Source organism: Phyllobates terribilis, unplaced genomic scaffold, assembly GCF_046119375.1.
Source record: "Phyllobates terribilis strain yellow unplaced genomic scaffold, ASM4611937v1 Scaffold_12__6_contigs__length_324123572, whole genome shotgun sequence".
Classification (NCBI taxonomy): Eukaryota; Metazoa; Chordata; class Amphibia; order Anura; family Dendrobatidae; genus Phyllobates; species Phyllobates terribilis.
This window is the reverse complement of record NW_027362772.1, coordinates 181507016-181523557: the sequence shown is the minus strand read 5'-3', so window position 1 is coordinate 181523557 and position 16542 is coordinate 181507016. Positions and strand designations below refer to the sequence as shown.

The window sequence follows — 16542 nt, the reverse complement described above, 5'->3', positions numbered from 1 at the left end:
CCTGACTCGTAGTAGTATTGCTTCTGCTGTTTCTTGTCTCTACTCTCCTTGACTGACTAACCCTGCCTCAGCCCAGGGTTTATACAGGGGAAGTTCTTCCCCTCCCAAGACTGGGCAGGAGGTGTGGCATGCACAGGATCCCTGACCAAAGGACCTCCCACCTGCTCTCAGACATAACATTACATTACTGTGGAAAACCAGACCCCTGGGGTGCCACATTCCCCCCTAGTGAAATTTAGTACTCCGGGACTAAACATATTTTAGAAAAAACATAACAAGATATAACAACAATAATAGTACAATAAGAAGAAACACATAAAGGTGGTCACGGCATGTCCGTAACCGGGTGTAGTCTTTGAAGAAAGCAAGGTGTCCATTTCACCAAAACAGGGAGACGTAACCAGGTAGGGGTCTGTCCTACCCCGAGTCCTTAACAGTCTCTAGTCCATCCTGGGTTACGCTCCAACTATGTACAAGGATTCCCGGTAAATCCACCAAGGATTCCTAAAAATAACTGGAAACACAAAATTATACACAAGCAACAATACACAGATAAACATAAATAAAACAATTTATACACTTCAAATCCTCCAGCGTGCGGGTAACTGGCCTCTAGTGGCCCTAGTGGACCTACGGAGCTGACTGTCTGGCCCTGAACTACAGGGTGTAGGAGCTGTCAAGGGTAAACTGGGCAGCTGTCTACCGGCTCTTTGTCTCACTAGGGGTACGGCAGGCTCACTATAAGCAGAGGGTTGATCCTCCTGTTCTGCTTGTGTGGAGTCTTCTGCCTCCTGGACCGGCTGTTCTTCCAGCTCTACCTGTTGCTCCGTAGGTGCTTGGGATGCTGGTTGGAGGAAGGTGAGTACGGGTACCACAACTGCACCATTGACTTGAGTCCAAGACCGAGGGAAGTCCCCGAGCACAGTACTAACCATATCTTCCCTTTCCTCTACGGGTCGATGGTCTTCTTGTTCCTCTTCAGGGTTCCTCAGTTGTTCGGGACACTTCTTCAGGTGGTCCCGGGATACAATGGCTGTGGTTTCCCCTCCGTCTTTACTGATGGTACAAACCTTCGGGTTCTCGTGGCTTGAGGGCAGTACGGTGTACGGGTCCTTCTCCCACTGGTCGTCCAACTTGTGGAGCCGTCTCTTCCTCTTCAAGACCTGCTCTCCGGGTACCAGGGGAACAGCGGGAGCATACTGGTTGTAAGTTTTCTCTTGTCTTTCCCTAGCCTGACAGAGACTTCGCTCCACGCTCTCCTGTACTCTCCGGTACTGCTGCTGCCTCTCTGTGTCCCAGTCTGTTTCTGGTGAAGTGTCCTCGGGTGTCAGGACTCCCATTTCCAGGTCAACAGGTAACTTACCAGGTTTTGCCCTCATTAGGTAAGCCGGGGTACAGTTGGTGGAACCTACCGGGATGTGGTTGTATAGGTCCACCAGATCGGGCAACTTCTCAGGCCACAGACTGCGTTCTTCCAGAGGCAACGTTTTTAGAAGATCCATTACCACCTGGTTCATTTTCTCACAAAGTCCATTAGTTTGCGGATGGTAGGGTGTCGTCCTTATCTTCCGGCAGCCATACAGATTGCAGAATTCCTGGAAGACCTCCGCTTCAAAGGCAGGTCCCTGGTCCGTCAGCACTTGGTCCGGGTACCCGTGTGGACGGCAAAAGTGCTGCTGGAAGGCTCTAGCTGCTGTTTGAGCCGTTAAGTCCTTGACAGGGACGACAACCAGAAACCGGGAGTAATGATCCACGATGGTTAACGCGTAGACGTAGCCACTTCTGCTTGGGGTCAGTTTTACATGATCCAAGGCTACCAGTTCCAACGGTTGCCGGGTGACGATGGACTGCAGGGGAGTCTTCTGGCTGGCACGGTCCTTCCTTCTCAGGTTGCACGGGCCACAGTCTCTGCACCACTTCTCGATGGTTCCCCTCATGCCTACCCAGTGGAACCGCTCGCGCAGCAGGAACTCCAGCTTCTTCCACCCGAAGTGTCCAGCTCCGTCGTGGTATGCCTCCATCACCATGGCTGCGTCTCTTCGTGGCACCACTACTTGCCAGAGTAATTCATGCGTCCGGGAGTTAACCATTCTGCGGCACAACTTCCCTTTGTAAAGGAACAGTCGACTCTTCTCTGCCCATAGTTGTTTGGCTTCCTCCGGAGCGTCTGGTTCAAGGCGAGCCTCCGGCCGAGTCAGCATCTCCTTCACCAGTCGGACGGCAGGGTCGCTGTCTTGCGTTTCCGCCCAGTTGTAGTGGGGTAAGGGGTTCAACGTAGCAGCCTGCTTACTCCTTACCCGGTGGGAATACTGGATAGTCCCATGACGGTGGAATGCAGGGAGTTCAACTTCTTCCAGTCCCTCCGGATCTTCTCCTCCGTCCGGCAGGTTGGGCATCCTGGACAGGGCGTCCGCGTTGGTATTGGAGCGTCCTGCCCGGTATTTGATTGTGAACTCGTAGTTGGACAGACGGGCCATCCACCTCTGCTCCAGGGCACCGAGTCTTGCCGTGTCCAGGTGTGTCAACGGGTTGTTATCCGTGTACACGGTGAACCGGGAAGAAGCGAGGTAATGCTTAAAGCGCTCGGTGACTGCCCATACTACGGCCAGGAACTCTAACTTAAATGAGCTGTAATTCTCGGGGTTCCTTTCGGTGGGTCGCAGTTTTCGGCTGGCGTAGGCAATTACTCGTTCCTTCCCCTGCTGGATCTGGGACAGTACGGCTCCTAGCCCGATGTTACTGGCGTCGGTGTAGAGGATAAAGGGCTGGCTATAATCCGGGTACGCCAGGATTTCGTCCCCCGTGAGGGCCATCTTCAGCTGGCGGAAGGACTCTTCTTCCAGCTCCTCCCATTTGAAGGGCGGCTTCTGGTTCTTGGCCTTCCGGGACTGGCCTATCAGGAGGTCCTGCATAGGTGCTGCCTTTTTGGTGAAAGCGGGAATAAACCTTCGGTAGTAGCCTACCAACCCGAGGAACTGCCGCACTTCTTTTACGCTGGAGGGGCTTGGCCATTCCTTAATTGCGGTGATCTTATCAGGGTCGGGAGCCACTCCGTCAGCGCTCACCACGTGTCCCAGGTACTGCACCTTTGGTTTCAGGAGGTGACACTTGGAGGGTTTCACCTTTAGGCCGTAACTTGCCAGAGCTTCGAACACTTCCGCCAGGTGTTTCAGGTGGTCCTCATACGTCTTGGAATATACGATGACATCGTCCAGGTACAACAGGACCGTCTCGAAGTTTCTGTGGCCCAGACAACACTCCATTAGTCGTTGGAAGGTTCCCGGTGCGTTGCAGAGTCCGAACGGCATGCAGGTGAACTCGCTAAGTCCCATCGGGGTGGTGAATGCGGTCTTCTCACGGTCCGCCTCTGCTACAGGAACCTGCCAGTACCCGCTAGTGAGATCCAAGGTAGAGAAGAAGTTAGCAGATCTTAAAGCAGCCAATGACTCCTCTATCCTTGGTAAGGGGTACGCATCCTTGTGTGTGATACGATTGATTTTCCGGTAATCTACACACATCCTCATGGTGTTGTCTTTCTTTCGGACTAAGACTAGTGGAGCTGCCCAGGGGCTACAGCTATCCCTGATCACCCCAGCCTCCTTCATGTCTCTAAGCATCCCCTTGGCGTGTTGGTAGTGGGCAGGGGGTACGGGTCGATACCTCTCTTTTATAGGAGGATGGTCTCCCGTGGGGATGTGGTGTTCTACCCCCTTGACTCGCCCGAAGTCTAACGGGTGTTTACTGAACACTCTCTCGTACTCCTGAACCACCCGATAGACTCCTTGTTTCTGGTGTGCGGGAGTGGAGTCAGTACCCAGATGTAGTTGCTGACACCAGTCCTCCATGTTTTTCTTAGAGCCGTTACCTTCCTCCGGGTGAGATGGAGGCAAGGGTTCCACAGATTGTATAGAATTTTGGTTAATGGTATATAATTTGGCTAGCGTGGCATACCGGGGCAGGTACACTTCCCTCTCCCCGATATTTATTATGCGAACGGGCACCCTCCCATGGCGTACATCAACCACCCCCCGTGCTGTCAAAATGGTGGGCCTACTGTCCGAGTAAACTGGTTCTACCATTGCCTGGTAATCTCTACCTCTCAGACCAATAGCTGCCCGGCACCAAATCATCATTTCACTTTTTGGGGGCATGGCAATAGGAAAAGGGTCACACATTCTTACGCTACCAATCTCACCGCCGGAGAGTTCCACCTGTTGCCGTCGCATCAGTGCCCGGATCTCTTTCTGGAGCACCCGCTGCTCGCCGGAGCTGGCGTTCTTGGCAACCTGCTGTAAAAGGAAAATCACCTCTGCAAGACAATTTTCAATTACATTAGTTCCTAGAGTTATTTTTGGGTGACTCTCATGTTTGTCAATATCTACAATGATCAGTCCCTGTGCTGCCAGTTCGACTCTACCGATTTTGATGGTCACCTCTTTAAATCCGATCTGTGGCACGGGCTGGCCATTGCTGGCGATGATACTCAAGTCGTCGTCAGGGTAGCGGGTAATATCCGAGTCATTCCAGTACTGCTTAAAGAGCACGTACGGGATGGTGGTGACCTGTGACCCGGTGTCCAGTAGGGCACTCATGGGAATGCCATCCAGTACCACAGGCAAGACTGGACGTCCTCCCACATATCTGTCGCGCCAGTTCGATGGGCCTGGTGATCTTTTTCCTGGGGGTTGGCCCTCTACCCCAGGTTGTGCCCGTTTAAAGAACAGTACCTTGCCATATGTCCAGGTTGATTGCAGCGGCGGCAGATGGGTCGTCCGTCCTCGCTGTATCGGTCACTGGGTCTTCCTCTGGCCGGTGGGGTCCTCCTTGGTCGACGCCACGGGATGTCCTCCGGTCCGGATGCCAGCTGGATCTTCCCTGGGGTGGAAGCCTGTAAAGACTGCACAGTTCGGGTTAGCGCAGCAACGCTCTTAGCTAGCTCTTGGACCTGATGGTGTAGGTCTGGAGCCGGGTCATTGTCCAAAGCCTGCGCATCAGCTCCCACAGGCCCTGCCGACAAGGGCGCCGCCTCCTGGTGGTAAGTGATAGCAGGGCGCTTGTGGGTCACAACGCCACCCGGTGCCGGTTCTCGGAGCACCCGGATGGCTCTGTCCTTGAACTGTGCAAAGCCCAGATGGGGATCCTGTAAGGCCATTGCCCGCAACTGGGTTCGGTGGGTATTACAATACAGTCCCTCTATAAACTGTTCGGTCAACAGCCTGTCCTCGTTTCCCACTCCATCAGGGTCGGTCTGCTTAATGGCCTTCAGGGCCTCTTGTAGGTTTAGTGCATAGTCCCTTATACTCTCATGCGCTCGCTGCTTGCACCCGTAGAATCTAAGCTTAATCTCGGCTGAGGTGCGGGTATCAAAGGTGTCCTTCAGCCGGGTTAGTATCCCTGCGACAGTCTTCCTCCCAGGTGGCCAGGATTTTACTTCCCTTTTGGCTGCCCCGGTTAGTTGGGCCACCAGGATGCTCACTTTTTGCTCTTCTGTGAGGGGGTACACCTGGAAGAGGCTATCCAGCTTTTCTCTAAAGTCATGCAGGGTATGTGACTCCCCTGAGTACTGGGGTAGCCAAGCTGCTCCCGGGATATAGGGCATGGTGAAGGGCATAACTGCAGCAGCGGTAGCGCTGGCGGGGGTTGAGGCAGTGAAGCTCTCCTCCGTATCCGACATCTTCCTCCCCCCTAGTGGACCGTGGCCTACCTTGCGATGATCCTGTTCCGTAGGCCGCGGCTCCGCAGTGGATCGTCAGGGTTGAGAACCTTCCGTCGCGCTCCTGTGACGTCGGCGTCTGCTGGGCTCCTTCCAGGACCTTACGCAACGTCCGGACGTGAGGCGGGGCTTCAGTTCTCGCGCGCTTTCGGAGTCCACGCCCCTCTTCTTCCCGCGCGGCGTCCTCAAGATGGCGTCCAATGGCGGGAAAACTCCACGGATGGCGGGAAGAAGGCAGAAGATGGCGCCGGAAGGCGGGAATCTTCACCACAGGTAAGTTTGAAAAGTCTCTTTTTCAGGCACGCAGTACCCGGTGGTTGCGGGCACGAAATCCTGCCGACTACGCCAAAGTTGACGCGCCCCTGGGCCTGTGTCGCGCTGCGTTGCGCACGCGGGAGCTTACCCGGAGCCGGATCTCTTGAGGGTTGTAGTCTCGTGGCGGTGACCCGGTCCGTGTCCAGGGAGTCAAACTGAGCGGCGATGTAACAGCGGTAGATGTAGGACGACTACGCCACCCGTTGAATGCAGCTATGGAGCTGCCGCTGCAGGACAGTCCGCTGAGGCCGGTGGATGGATGGTGCAGCATAGATGGTATAACCCCCAACGGGAGGGGTATGGCCTCAGGGCAGCAGATGTGGATGATGGGGGTAGCAGGAACCACTCAGAGACGGTGCGGTGTAATTCAGGGTCTTTACTGGTAACAACGATAGACCCTCCCGGAGTACTTGCTAGTGAACGGGGCCTGGTCAGTCCTTGAGCAGATGGGATCTCCCCTGGCCAGGCGGAGTTGTAGGCCTCCCAAACTGACTGTACTCTTCTGGCTACCTTGCTAGAAGCGGATATAAGTAGCCCACGTCCCTGAGTGTACCGTGTGGTGCTCACCCGTATGGCCGGTGACTCGGGGCCTTCTAATGGCTTCCGCTCCACGATGGCGGTGCTGGTCCCACGCGTGTGACCGTGCCTTCGGGTTTCTGGGCCTGAGGACCTGAAATCCCCTGCCGGTCGGCTTCTGCTGCTGGGTAAGAGTTAGTCCCCACAGCCTCGGACGCCGGGTCCGGTAAGAAAGCTTCTCAGTCAGGGCGAGCTCTGCAGCTGCCAGCCCCTGACTCGTAGTAGTATTGCTTCTGCTGTTTCTTGTCTCTACTCTCCTTGACTGACTAACCCTGCCTCAGCCGAGGGTTTATACAGGGGAAGTTCTTCCCCTCCCAAGACTGGGCAGGAGGTGTGGCATGCACAGGATCCCTGACCAAAGGACCTCCCACCTGCTCTCAGACATAACATTACATTACTGTGGAAAACCAGACCCCTGGGGTGCCACACTGTCATCTCACTTTAGTGTCCATGTACAACTGAGGGGCGCCCCAAGTCTAGATGTAAAACAGGCTGCAAAAAATGTGCTAGATCCCAGAGTTCCCCCTCATATGAGAGACGTGGTGTGGCTGGGGCTCCATGGTAAGATGTATGTTAGAGATAACCTAAAGTGCAGGAATGTATCAGACAGATTATGTCCTAGAGAAGAGTGTCCCCATGTACAGGAGACCATGGAACATCTGCTGCTAGAGTGTCCTTTTAGTATGCAGGTATGGGAGTGTGTGTCCTTGTCCCTAAAGTTACCGCACCTGGTGGGACAGTCGTATGGTCAACTGCTGTACGGAGACTTCCAACCTGAGCTCAGGGCGTATAACAGAAGTTCTCTGTATGTAATAAATGTGGTGACCATCTATCATCTGTGGTGTGCACGGTGCTGCCTGCTCATCAATAAGGAGGTCCTGTCCTGTGATAGTGTCAGATATAAGATCCTAGAAAGTTTCAAGTCAGTGTATAAGAAAGATATAAAGATTAACTCAAGTAATATGAACTGGAGGAACATTCATGTAGCCGGATTTATCAATGTTATCTAATGTTATTGTGTAAATTATGTAACAACACAATATTTATTTTCTTTATTATTTTGTGATTTTAATGTAATTATTCTGTAATATTTTGTTGTCAGTTTTTTAAATAAAAAGATCATTATATTAGTTATATTCTTGTACATAGAGGGCAGTATTATAGTAGTTATATTCTTGTACATAGGGGGCAGTATTATATTAGTTATATTCTTGTACATAGGGGGCAGTATTATATTAGTTATATTCTTGTACATAGGGACAGTATTATAGTAATTATATTCTTGTACATAGGGAGCAGTATTATAGTAGTTATATTCTTTGTACATAGGGACAGTATTGTAGTAGTTATATTCTTGTACATAGGGGCAGTATTATAGTAGTTATATTCTTATATATAGTAAGCAGTATTACAGTAGTTATATTCTTGTACATAGGAGCAGTATTATAGTAGTTATTTTCTTGGACATAGAGGCAGTATTATAGTAGTTATATTCTTGTACATAGAGGGCAGTATTATAGTAGTTATAGTCTTGTATATAGAGGGCAGTATTATAGTAGTTATATTCTTGTACATAGGTGGCAGTATTATAGTAGTTATATTCTTGTACATAGGGGGCAGTATTATAGTAATTATATTCTTGTACATAGGGAGCAGTATTATAGTAGTTATATTCTTTGTACATAGGAGCAGTATTTTAGTAGTTATATTCTTGTACATAGGGGCAGTATTATAGTAGTTATATTCTTATATATAGTAAGCAGTATTACAGTAGTTATATTCTTGTACATAGGAGCAGTATTATAGTAGTTATTTTCTTGGACATAGAGGCAGTATTATAGTAGATATATTCTTGTACATAGAGGGCAGTATTATAGTAGTTATAGTCTTGTACATTGAGGCAGTATTATAGTAGTTATATTCTTGTACATAGGAGCAGTATTATAGTAGTTATATTCTTGGACATAGAGGCAGTATTATAGTAGTTATATTCTTGTACATAGAGGGCAGTATTATAGTAGTTATAGTCTTGTATATAGAGGGCAGTATTATAGTAGTTATATTCTTGTACATAGGGGGCAGTATTATAGTAGTTATATTCTTGTACATAGGGGGCAGTATTATAGTAATTATATTCTTGTACATAGGGAGCAGTATTATAGTAGTTATATTCTTTGTGCATAGGGACAGTATTATAGTAGTTATATTCTTGTAGATAGATAGAAGCAGTATTATAGTAGTTATGTTCTTGTACATAAAGGCAGTATTATAGTAGTTTTATTCTTTGTACATAGGGACAGTATTATAGTAGTTATATTCTTGTAGATAGATAGAAGCAGTATTATAGTAGTTATGTTCTTGTACATAAAGGCAGTATTAGCATAGTTATTTTCTTGGACATAGGGGCAGTATTTTAGTAGTTACTTTTTTATACTTAGGGGCAGTATTATAGTAGTAATTTTCTTGTACTGTGGAGGCAGTATTAGAAAAGTTTAAGTCTTGGTATGATGTGCTGAATGAATATTTGTGCACATAGCCTGCAGTCTTATAGTATTAATTTTTTTATACATAGGGGGCAGTATTATACAAGTTGAATTCATGCCTCTGCAGAGCTGACTGGGGGAGATGGAATAAAGAGTCTTTTAGATCACATGCAGTAGAGACTGATCTGAACACCTGCTACATGTTAGAGCCTTATGAAAGCTCAAAAATGTGTCTGCAGAGGCGGAATGATCAGTGGCTGCGTCCAGGCTATGTCCAAACATATGATGTCATCCCCTATATCTGGAGTTACCTTACTTCCGCTGCTTCTATCCAAAAAAGGCAGATGATTAAAGCTTTTTTGATGGGCCAGATGTTCCGTGAAAAATATTTAAAAATTTCAACCTTCGAGCAGCTGGGTCATATGAAAAGTCATCTGTTTCCATTGTCCGCATCCTACGTTCCAGTTATCACACAGACTATGTAAGGGCTGAAGATAATTGTGCACTTATATAAGGTTGTATGGTCTTGTGGTGAAAGTCTGCAGTGACTCTATGCGACTGCAGACTTCTGAATACTTATAGTGCATGCACTGCAAGCTGTTAGGATTCTCCCATGTCGCTGCTGAGACCGGTCAAATTATTTGCATAATTTCAGCCACATTCCGACTAGATGTGCTCGGCCTCACTCAGTTCACTTGTACTGAACGAGGCCAAGCACTTCTAGTTGGCACGTGACGGCATGGATGCAAATCACATGCTTTCAGTGACGTGACCACCTGCTCTCGTCAGGGACATTGGAGAGTCCTGACAGTGTGCAGTGCTTACACTATAAGAATTCAGAAGTCCATGGTCACATCGTCACTGCAGCCTTTCACCACAAGAATGGGCAACCCCTTTAGGCTACGGCCTAGTGCTACCTGCGAATTCTAAACTTGATCTTCAATGACCATCTAACTGTCTGCAGAAAGTCCGATTGGGACCAGAATGTTACAGCTGTATGTTTGGGAATGTCTTAAATAAATCATGAGATGAATCATCACCACATGTGCCAGGTTCTGTTTTATAGTTGTCTATATGGAGTAGGATCCTACTCAGGCACCACTGACTGTAGGAGTGTTGCATCTAGTATTTAAAGAGGACCTGTGACTTGCGCAAAAATGTTGAGTTTATTTACCTTGTAAAAATCCCTGAGCTCTTATGATTCTTCTGCTGCTTTCTTTTTGCTCTGCGTTACTCCATTGCAGAGTTATTCACATTTGTTTCTTCTGAAGCGCAGTATGTGAAATCTCTGTTTGTAGTCCAACTGGGCTCTTTTTTTTTTGAAGAGGTGCTAGATCCTCTTTAAGTTTAAACAAAAGCAGTGCAACTCTGTCTATACTCACCAAAAGCTCATCATGGGAACATAGCCTTACTGTCTAGGAGAATCTGTAGCCGTGTAAGTTCTTGAGCTAGATGGAACTTGAAGAGAATGCCAGAGCTACACTAAAGACTGACACACAAGAAGTACAGCCGAGAAGAGGGAAAGCAGGCAACTGCATACTGTGCAGATTTATATTTTCATGATCATCACAAATAACTTTTAAAGAGGTTATTCCAAAAATAATTTGTTCTCAGCTCACCATAATAAAAGGTCTCAATCCAAGTGAAATTCAAAATCAAAGTTAAAATTTTGCTCCTGTTTTTATGTTCCAGATGTCAACGAATGTGAAAATGGTAACGGCGGATGTGAAGTGCAATGTTGTAACACCATCGGGAGCTTCTACTGCAAGTGTCCTGACGGACAAAGGCTAAAAGAGGATGGAAAGACCTGTCAAGGTGAGAAACATGATCGCATCGAACACACCTCGCATGTGAATGTGCCATTGAATTTATTTGAATTTTAGATGTTTTTTATGCAGTGAATGTCTTAACTATTTGGAACAATTTGGAAAACTTATGGGAAACCCATGCACACTTTTTGTGCCACTGTAAATGAAAAACCTTGTTCTTCCCTACAAGCTAAGGTTTTAACGGCTTGTTGTTTTTTTTTCATGGTGAGCTGACGTTTTTATCTTTACCATTTTGGGGCGTTTTGATAACTTTTTATTGAAAATAGGGGGTGAGTCAAATTTTTATTTTTTAAAATTTTTAAAAACTTTTTTACTTTATTTTTTAGTTCCCATAAATAAAGTTATAGGCACTATCTACTGCAATACTATAATATTTTAATATATACCGTAACTGAAATTACTGGCTGCCATACCAACTCACTAGTGCTCCACAACTCGCATGATTTAAATGCCGCTGTCAGTGATTGAGAGCACAATATTAATAGTTAATCAGTAGCATGTGGAGCAAGCTCCAGTTGCTGCTTGTTCAGGAAAATGCCTGCTACGTTCCAGAGCCCACTCCATATGTTGCCACCAGAAATGCGTTCTTGTTTTTTTTTTCAGCGCTGGAGTGGTGCTTCTAAACTAAGGTCCCTGACAATCGCCTTACGCTTACCCGCTGCCATCTTCACTTTCTATCTGCGCCACTCCGGTCCTGTGGCGCCTTATATTGACCGCAGCTTCTGACTGTCTGGAAGTTGGAGGTAACGGTCACAAGCTCAGTCTATGAGAGCCAGAACGAGGATCCCATAGACTTACATTGAAAGGTTATCTCCAGTTTGCCCAGCAAGCACTGGAGCGATCCGGCAGGTCACACACTACCGGAGACCGACGGGAGCGGTGGCAATAGAAGGTGAAGATGGTGGCGAGTAAGTATGGGACTTGGGGCAGTGACCTTAAATTAGAAGCACCACTCCAGCCCTGCAATAAAAAAAACGCTGGAGTGGTGCTTTAAAAGATTTTTTTTTTTTTTTTCAAATGAAAGTCAAATATTTTTTCTCTAAGATATTCTTGTTTTTTTATTGTATATTTTTTATACTATTTTCTGTTTGAGGCAGATTTCTTGCCTCGCTGGATGCCGATACTTCGTCACAATAACCGTACTGGCCTGTAGAATTAAGTTATCAAGTCATTTTTTTTACCCCCAAAAAGTAAACATAAAAAAAAAGCCCAAAAAACAATGGTGAAATTGTTTGTGTTTTTTCACTTCCACCCTACTTTCAACTTTTTTCTGATTTTTCAGTACATTGTATGTAGTCATTCAAAACTACAACTTGTCCCGCATAAAACAAGCCCTCATATGGGTGTTTCAGTGGAAAGTTATGGCTCTTGGAAGGCGCAGAGGAAAAAACAATAAGGCAAAAAAAAAAACATGGCCACGTCTTAGAGGGGTTAAACAATGCCTTGTAGCAATAGTCAGCGAGTAATTAACCAGGGAGGTTGGTCTGGGAGATCGGGCTGAGCAGACCCCATCCTCGTTTAAATCTCTGTCATCGGGCATAAATATGTTTCATGAGACGATGATTACTGTCATTTTCTGCCACATACGACGTCGCCATGATAACCGCATGATTGTTCCTGTCATTGAGACAATATGGGAGGAAGGTTGCATGCGAGGTTCATGTCTCCCCGTACGACACAGACCATGAACACAAAGCCCAATGTAAATACATCTTTCTGGATATTTTCTGGTGAGAGAATTCTCTGCTATTGTGTCTCTGGGTGGACATGTTGGAACAGTCGGCTCTGCTGTCATTGCCCCATTCCTGTCATTTCTGCAGCTTAAGCAAATGTCTCCGTAAACCCAGGAATTTGCATTCTTCGCATGACTTTGGATTTTTATAATGCAGACACCGGACCCATTTGCAGCTCGTTTACTAGGAGAAACTCCTGACAAAAAGGAAAATGGAACAATTCCATACGTCTGTCTATAAAATTCTTAGTAACCTAAACTCATGGGCGGCTCAGGATGGTCTCATGGGGGTTGACTATAATAGAGGGAAATGAATGCCTTGTCCTTACCACTAAAAAAAAGTAAATGAAGCAACTTTGCAAATAGTCTTAATCAAAAGTCTCCTTCTGCCTTGTGTATGTCACTGCTTTTAGGATTGATGTGTTTCCACGGTAACAGACTACAATCAAATCCTCCGTAGTCTGATCCTGCAGTCATATCACCGTCCATTCGCCCCCTGCTTCTTGCTTACCTGCCAAATGAAAGCTTGTAAGATGGAAGGGACCTCAATCAGGGATCATGGGCAGATTACAGCTGATTACTGGAGATTGAAGCAGCAGAACACCCTGTGATCAGCAGAATTTAAGTTGCTCCGTTCAACGAAAATAAATAGAAAAAAAGCAGATGCCCCTTTACCTTCACTGCACTCGTGAGATAGATGTCACCCTAAGACAACATGAAAATCTGTCCAGCAAAAAAAACAAAAACATTTAATTTATTACATGATATTAATGTTTGTTCAACCATTTTTAGTCACTATATATGATTTTTTGGAAAATTGGGTGACAAAAAAAATATAATTTACATTATGGAGGTACATTCTAAAAAGCCTAATTATGCAACCATTTATAGAGAGTGTTTACTTAATAACAAGAAATTTGGGATAGATTGACAGCAGCTCCTGTGACCCTGTGGTTGGTAAATACAGTGCTCAGCATAAATGAGTACACACCAACATATTTGTCAGAAAACCATTCATTTCCTTTTAGAATCAACATTTTCTATGGGATACCATACTACTAAATACATATTAATGTGGACCATTATTTGCAACACCCAAAAGAGTAATTTTCCTAACAAATTCATTCCAGATCATTTTGCAAAAATGAGTACACCCCAATAAGTCTTAAGAACAAAGCCAAAGTTTAGACTACAGAATTCTAATTAACAAGAATTCACCCACAAGTCTACTTATTCATTAAACAGGTGTCCAGCAGACAGTTGATTATAAAAGAGTGTTAGTTAACAAAGAAAACCCCTTCTTATTTCGTGCTGTCAGCAATGGCACCTCAAGGAAGAGAAATGTCACAAGACCTGAGAAAGTAAATAATTGTCCTTATGTGGTGTTGTATGAGAGCTGCTGGTGTCGGGGAGCTACATTTCATTGAGGGTATCATGAGTTTACAGATGTACAGCTCTATCCTGAAAGATGCTGCATCTCCATTGTAGACGTGCACTTTTACAACATGACAATAATCCAAAACACACATCTGTTGCATTTCTGAAGAAGATGAGGGTGAAAGTGATTCAGTGGCCAAGTGTCTCCTAATCTGAACCCGACCAAACACCTATGGGGAATTCTGAAGAGACAAGTTGTCATCACTCTCCAACCAGCATCCAGGCTCTATAAAGAGGTCGTTCTTGAAGAATGGAAAAAGACCAACTTGTTCATTCCCGGCCTAGAAGACTTAGTGCTGTTCTAAAAAATATCACGGAGGTCATACAAAATACTAGATGTAGTAGTTTTTCTTGTGGAGTGCACTCATTTTTACATCAACTTCTTTGAGTAAAACTGAAGATTTTGTAACAAAAGTTATATTGTTAATCTTACTTTCATGTTATGAGTTAAAAAAATGTTCTTTGAAACTCCGTCTTGGCAAAACTTGGAAAATTGTTGTGTTCAGTGAGATATTGATTAAAACCTTACTTTTTAAAGGGGGTGTACTCATTAATGCTGAGCACTGTATATCAGTGACCATATGGGTTGCAAATCCTTCTCTGCCTTAGATATCGTTAAGAAAACAATGAATAAAAGTTTGTGAAATATTGGAACAACCCAAAACATTGGTAATTGGACCAAACAACAGCTAGCAAGAAATCAAAGACCAATATTTCATCACGTTTCCACAGCTGTTGACACAATTACATCCTACCTAATGGAATTTTTCATATTCTTGATGTAGTGGTAAAAAGTCGTACTGCATGCTATTCCCAGATGATGGCGCTGCTACATTATAGCCTATGAAAAAAGACTGTATTGAGAAAGTGGTAAAAAGTGGTACTGCAAGTTATTTAACATCCTAATTGCAGGAGTTCCACCTTATCCGTAGATCTCCAATCGCTAAGCAGTGTCCTGTACTTTTGGGTGTTTATTTGAATTGTATCATTCAGTGAGTCTGTAGTAGCTGGTTGCAGTTTCCCTTTAAATGACACATTCTGCTCCATTTGCATGTCTCTCCTGATCCAGTGACTGTTTTATATTAGCGCTTCATCTGACTAGTGGAACGATAATCATGGAGCACAGAGCAGCGATGGGATGGGATCCAGGTCTACAGACCTCAGCATTGTGCTTGGCAGAGCGGGGTCTTCGTGTGGTTTTATGCTACTTTAGGAGACATTTTAAGTATTGGGAACAATTACGACTTCAACTCCAAAATTAGATTTTACATCACATTTTATAATTTTTCCAGCTCAAGGAAAGGAAACATAAACAGGTTCTCCGCATGGCTTCTAATCCTCTAATTCTCCGGCTCCTTTTGATTGAGGTTCTGCTGTTCTGGGTCTTGAATATTTACTTGCATTGTTTAGATTCGGGCTGTTGTGTTACAGTGTTTTTATCTTTGACTTTTTGGTTTTAATTCTTAAATCGTTCTGCCCTGCGATGTTCATATAATGGTTTTATGTTCTCAGTTCTCTTAACTGTAGAACATTCTCAACGGGGGTTTATGGAAATAAAGCTTTAAGAGGATCGGTCACTTGCCATAAACTTCATTTTCTTTTTACCTGGTATAAATCTGAGATTCTTTTTCTTTTGTTCCTACCTCTCCGTTCCTGAGGTTTTGCCCCTATTCCTATTTTATAAATCTAGACTTATTAGCCAAATAGGTGTGGTCCGTTTCTTTTCTATATGGCATCTTCTTGAGGACCATGCCCAGTTAACTAACAAGATTAGATTTATATACGAGGAAGAGGGGACCATATCTCAGGAAAACAGGAAAAGAAAAGTGCATGGAAAAAACAATGCCATATTCAAGAGAATTGCATCATTTGCAACAAGTAAAAAATACATACTTATGGCAAGTAACAAGTCCTCTTTAAAGGTGATTCATCAGTGCGATAAACCCTCCTGAGAAGTCTTTGTGGGCATGTAGGTCATAGAAAGCTTAATAAAATGACACCTTGATATCTGCAATCCGATGTCTTATTCCAGAGAAATCCATGTTTTTCTTATATGTAAATGAGCTGTTAAGATCTATGGGCCGGATATAGATCTCTCTGAGGATCTGCCTCCAGAGATTATTCTAAATAATAGGGGGCGTTACCAGTGTGAGACATGTAATCACTGACAGTCTGCTCTCCTGATCTATATGTCTCACACTGGTAATGCCTCCTTTCAATTATAATAAGCTCTGGAGACAGATTCTCTGGGAGATCTATGTCCAGCCCATAGATCTTAACAGCTCATTTACATATAAGAAAAACATGGATTTCTCTGGAATAAGAAAATGGATCGCAAATATCAAGATATCACTTTATTCAGTTTCCTATGACCTACAGTGGGTATGGAAAGAAATTCAGACCCTTTAAATTTTTCACTCTTTGTTTCATTGCTGCCATTTGATACATTTTAAAAAA

General features: G+C 45.1%; 1 protein-coding gene across 1 annotated transcript in view; it reads left to right on the top strand.

The window, feature by feature from the left end:
• Positions 1-16542, top strand: part of MEGF6 (multiple EGF like domains 6) — a 536046-nt gene that overhangs the window by 340224 nt on the left and 179280 nt on the right. Inside the window, exon 5 of the mRNA XM_073656500.1 lies at positions 10780-10902. Within this exon, the coding sequence (XP_073512601.1) occupies positions 10780-10902 (123 nt within the window). The remainder of the gene's footprint in view (positions 1-10779; positions 10903-16542) is intronic.